At 45.5% G+C, this 5,579-nt stretch overlaps 1 protein-coding gene across 1 annotated transcript in view; it reads right to left on the minus strand.

Moving 5' to 3' along the window:
• thsd7aa (thrombospondin, type I, domain containing 7Aa) overlaps positions 1-5,579 on the minus strand; it is a 145,815-nt gene that overhangs the window by 87,406 nt on the left and 52,830 nt on the right. The window contains exon 8 of the mRNA XM_070438562.1: positions 5,146-5,324. Within this exon, the coding sequence (XP_070294663.1) occupies positions 5,146-5,324 (179 nt within the window). The remainder of the gene's footprint in view (positions 1-5,145; positions 5,325-5,579) is intronic.

The raw sequence follows: 5,579 nt of genomic DNA on the forward strand, positions 1-5,579 counted from the left end.
AATCATCTCTCTGTCTTAAATAACATTACACACCTGGTACAACCATGAATCCAGTTCTGGTTTTATAGGGATAACACAGAATTTGTCTAATTCTCAGGCAATATAACTGTGAGTCTATGAAGCTTGTTCAATAAATCTCCATCTAGCTGTTAAAGAGCAAAATCTTCAGTCTGATTTAAACTGATGTATCTTCTTTTTTGGCTTTCAAGCTGAATGTTTTTTTTGTGATTTGTGGATTTGACTGAGTGTGTTTGGTGTGGTGTGGTGTGTGTGTGTTGTGTGTGTGTGGTGTGTGTGTGTGGTTGTGTGTGTGTGGTGTGTGTGGTGTTTTGTGTGTGTGTGTGTGTGTTGTGTTGTGTGTGTTGTGTGTGTGTTGTGTGTGTGTGTGTGTGGTGTTGTGTGGTATGTGTGGTATGTGTGTGTGTGTGTGTGTGTTTGTGCGTGTGCGTGCGTGTGTGTGCGGAGCAGTGGTGTCTCTGAATCCTACCGCTCTCTTGCAGATTCAGTCATATAAGCTTGTTGTGTTTGTAACGCATTCTCAGTGCATTAACATGGAAAAAAGCTTTATTTGGCAAATGCTCCGTTTCAATCTTCTGGGGATTAAGCTGGCTTCAACAAACCCTTGTTATGATGACAAATGCTGCTGAAATGAAGTGTGATAAGAAGCATTGATTATCTAAACCACGACGCGAGTACGCACTCTCTCACACACAGCACGGGTGTAGGTGCACACATATACCACATTCACAATAATATTTCTGCAATTGTAATATACCAAGCTCATGTTTGGCTAAACAGAACAGATTTAGATCGTATTTCGCGTGGGGGTTCCGATATTGGACAGGGAAAAGAGAGGGAGGAGGGAGAAAGGCAGGGAGGGAGAGTGCAGGGGAGCCAGTTGGAATCTGATGTACTGTTCAGTTCTCGCAGCTCTGTTTGTTTTGGTTGTAATCATATGGATCTTATTAGAAGGGCATTAGAGATTCTGTAGCTAGCAGTAGAAGGCTGGCTTGTGTGATGCATCCGAAGTAGTTATAGATGATTGATGGCATGGGTTGCAGAGAGTGGAGGAGAGTGGCGAGCCGCAGGTGTCTGGCTGGGCTTGGAGGGCCCAGGAACTCGTGGTGTGGTGGTGTAAGGCAGGGTAGAGACTAGACGAGACATCTGGCAGGGAGACAGAGGGAGAGACGCCATGTGGGCCACCCAAACAGGTCACCAGCACGGAGTCCGTTCATTAATCAGCCCTTTGCTATTTGGAGGATGAACAAAATACAGTAAGTATTAGTCCAAACACAACACAACAACACACACCAACACACAACACCACACACACACACACAAAACAAACACACATCACACACACAACACAACACACCACACACAACACACAACACACAAACACACCCACACACACACAACCCAACAGGTAATTATGAATGGCTGTTGTTTTACAACGTTGGGCCATGGCATAGGTAAGCTTTAAAGTGGCGTAGGTAAGCCTCATTCAAACACTTTAAGAGCACGTGTCAAACTCATTCCACGGAGGGCCGAGTTGTCTGTCAGGTTTTTGCTCCTCTTGTACTTGATTGATGAATTTAGGTCACTAAATTATAAAAAGTCCTCAACTGGTTGTCTAGTTTAATTGAAAGAAAGACATGGAAACCCGCAGACCTAGCTCGATGATAGAGTTTGACACCCTGCTTTAAAGGATAATGTTAGCTATCGCTCTTGATTTGCTCCATTGCTAGCATTGCCAGAGGGATTTTATATTAATAAAATAGACTAAAATGCTTCACAGATTGCAAAACGGATTATACTCGATAGGAGCATACACTTACACACATATTTTAAATAGAAGTATTTCAAAGAAGACTTTGGCCAAGTTGGTAGACAATTTGCATGTGAATGAGTCAGACTAGGCTTTCAGTCCAGCATGGTGATGGAGGATGGGAATGACTCATCAGAGCAGTGACTTATAGAGACTCCTCTGCTCTTGCTTTTATCCACTCGTGTGTGTGTGTGTGTGTGTGTGTGTGTGTTGTGTGTGTGTGTGTGTGTGTGTGGTGTGTGTGCGTGCGTGCGTGCGTGCGTGCGGCGTGCGTGGCGTGCGTGCGTGGCGTGCGTGCGTGCGTGCACGTGCGTGCGTGGGCGTGGTGCGTGCGTGCGTGTGTATTCTCTCACTCTACCTCTCTATCCATCCTTCTCTCACTCTACCTCTCTATCCATCCTTCTCTCACTCTACCTCTCTATCCATCCTTCTCTCACTCSCTTTCTCTCTCTGCAGCTGTTACCATCAATTGTGTCACCTAGATAACCCTGTCACTTCAAAATACAGGACGCTCACAAGATTTGAAAGATCTATCAAGTTGCAGTTTAGATGTCTGATGATTTTCCTTCTCTTTATACCACTACAATCACAGCCTCAACAGTACAGCAAAGTGCCTCCTCTGTCTGGCTGTCTGAGAGCAGCTGGAATCATTTGAATAATCTCTGTGAGCGGTGGCCAGTTGAGCCCCCTGACCAGATGGACAGTCTGGGAGTTAGCGTGGAAGCGCTGGATAAAAATGGGCTCGCTACCAGCCAACGTCACTTCCTTATACACTGACTAAGTAGTGCCCCACACTCATATTTCATGTCACACCACTGCTCWCTCTCTCTCTCTCTCATTTTCAMTATCACTTTTTACTCTCTCTCTCGCGCTTTCTCTCGCGCTTTCTCTCTTTTTCTCTTTCTCTCTTCTCTCCGTCCGTGCATCTTTCTCCTCCCTGCCTCAGTTCCTTCCTCCCCTCTCTCTACCTCTCTGTGCAGAGCCGGAAAAGATGAGATGATTTTGGGTGAGTGCACAAGTCGAATAGGAACTGAGTGCTCGAGCGCCTCCCGAGTGGTGCAGTGGTCTAGCGACTCCTTGTGGTGGGCCTGGGCGCCTGCAGGCTGACWTCGCTAGTCAGTTGAACGGTGTTTCCTCCGCCACATTGGTGCAGCTGACTTCCGGGTTAAGCAGGCGGGTGTTAAGAAGTGCGGTTTGGCGTGTCATGTTTCGGAGGACGCATGACTCAACCTTCGTCTCTCCCGAGCCCGTTGGGGAGTTGCAGCGATGAGACAAGATCGTAATTGGATCGCAATTGGATATCATGAAATTGGGGAGAAAAAGGGGGTAAAAATACCCCAAAAAACTATGGAGCTAGGTTGACAAACTATGACAAAACATGGGCCATATCAAACCATGTACTTCCACCACAGTTGTGATGTTTAAAATCAAATCAAAGTGTATTGGTCGCGTACACAGTTTAGCAGATGTTATAGCGGATGCAGCAAAATGCTTGTGTTAATTGCTCCTAACAGTGCAGTAAATGTCAAACAAGTACACAAGTAAGCAAAAAACTAAAAGCAAGAAATCAGGAAACGTCATAACAAATGCAATTAACAATCCGAATAACACTGTATCAGTAATCCAAATGCAATCTATGTGTATATACACCGAAAGGATATACTAGGAATGACATGTACAGCAGTAGATATATTACAGTGAGCTATGTTGAGAATCAGGCATATAAATATGCAGTGGGTATAAACAGTGTCACTAAAATGCAATGTACAGTAGTAGAGCTATTAAAATGAGCTATTTGGAGAATACACTATATGAATACACAGTGTGAAAAACAGTATGAAAGAAACAGGAAGTGTCCAGTGTTTAAGGTCTCTATACACATGGGACAGTGTGTGTGTGTGCTGTAACTGTGCCATATGGCTGAGATCATGGCAATGCCAAGCACAACTGCCGCAATGTGTGTAGATGGTGTGGTGTGCTGTGTGTTGTGTGCTGCTGCTGTGTATACATAATGCGCAAGTGGCCATCGGTGTGATGTGTTTGGTGCTGTGCATGCTGTGCTGTGAAAGCTGTGTATCGTGTGCACACAACTGTGTGCTGTGATTCATGCTTGTGCTAGTGTGTGTGCTCTGGTTGATGTGTGACTTGGCTATGTTCATGTGAGTATGGCGGAGAATGCTTGTGGTGTGAGGGTGTGTGTGTTGTGTGGTGTCCGCCACTGCTGTGTTGTACTGCTGTGTGTTTGTGCTGATGTGCCTGTGTGTGTGTGATGTTGTGTGCTGGCTGTGCTGCCCACTGTTCCGTGTGATGCCTGTGTGTGTGATGTGTGCGAGGTACTCGACCTTGTTGCTGTGCTGTGTCGCTACGAACCAACTGCGCTGTGCAGCGTTCGTGCGTGGGAAGTATTGTGCAAAAAAACAGTCTCTAAGGCCTGCAAGACACGCGTAGCCGGCACCTCGAGTGATGCTGGAAGTGGGGGGGGGCGACGGGGCGGGCACAAGACGCTGCAACCATAGCGTGTGTGATTGTAGCCTTGCATTTGTGCATTCATGTGTGTAACATTACCAAGGGAATCGGAACAGTTTTAATACATTATCTGGGAACACAGTTACTACATTATCTGGGGACAGAGAGAGTTATTACTGCTTCTGCTGACTGTATGGATATGCTGCCCTGTCATATTGTCATTGGGTGTTTGTCAGACAGGCAATGGTTACCTACCAAATGGCACTATATTCCCTACATAGGGCACTACTTTTGACTATAACACTAATTGCCCTGTTAAAAAGTAGTGGACTATATTGGGAATCTGGTGCCACTTGGGATGCATCCAATGATATCTACTATCACCAGGTCAGGAACTGTTCTCACATGGGGTACCATTGTTTTTACAGAATTGTTTTCAGAAGGGATGCACCAATTTTGAGTAGTGCAAGGCTTCTAGGATCTCCAAAGATCCCCGGATGGAGAAACACATTCTTCGACCCCATTCCTATTCTCTACACTTCTGCACYGTTAGTGCATGAATTTTGGCTGGCAAGGGTATCCCATTGAATTTCTTACTATTGCGTATGGGCATGAGTGCGGCCTTAGCAAAAGTGCTCAGTCTCCAGTGCACGAGGTGGAAGAGATCTGTACAATCGGACAAGGCATCATCAGTATGGGAGGGAAAAAAGGGGACACAATGGATATGGGCTTTCTATAGACACACGACTGGTGAGAGAGATGACCTAGTATGGGAGAAGGGCATGAGTTATCAGAATGGGAGAAAGATTACACATTGGGGATAAAGGACAGTTGCATGCTGGTCAGGTTACCTTCCTTGCTATTGAGAGAGCTTGAGGCAGGGTCGGCGCTGGTTGCCTGGACACAGTACACCTCATGGTTCTGGACTCCGCCCCCGCACAGCCCAGTTAGGTTACCACGACGACGGTCCTGTTGGCTTAGCAACATGTCCACCCTGCACTCGGTCCACTCCGTTGTCTTCCAGTTGTACCTACAGAGGAGAATGATTTGATTCAATTTTCATTTTTTACATAACATAGATTGGAAAGAAAGAATATATACATGAATTACATCATCAAGGTATTCTTCCAAAAGTATTCACACCCCATTACTTTTTCAACATCTTGTTGTGTTACAGCCTGAATTTAAAATGGATTACATTTAGATTTTTGGTTACTGGCCTACACACAATACCTCATAATGTCAAAGTGGAATGATGCTTTTAGAGCATTTTACAACGTAACAC

The sequence above is a fragment of the Salvelinus sp. IW2-2015 genome, unplaced genomic scaffold (assembly GCF_002910315.2).
Source record: "Salvelinus sp. IW2-2015 unplaced genomic scaffold, ASM291031v2 Un_scaffold1020, whole genome shotgun sequence".
In the NCBI taxonomy this organism is placed as follows: domain Eukaryota; kingdom Metazoa; phylum Chordata; class Actinopteri; order Salmoniformes; family Salmonidae; genus Salvelinus; species Salvelinus sp. IW2-2015.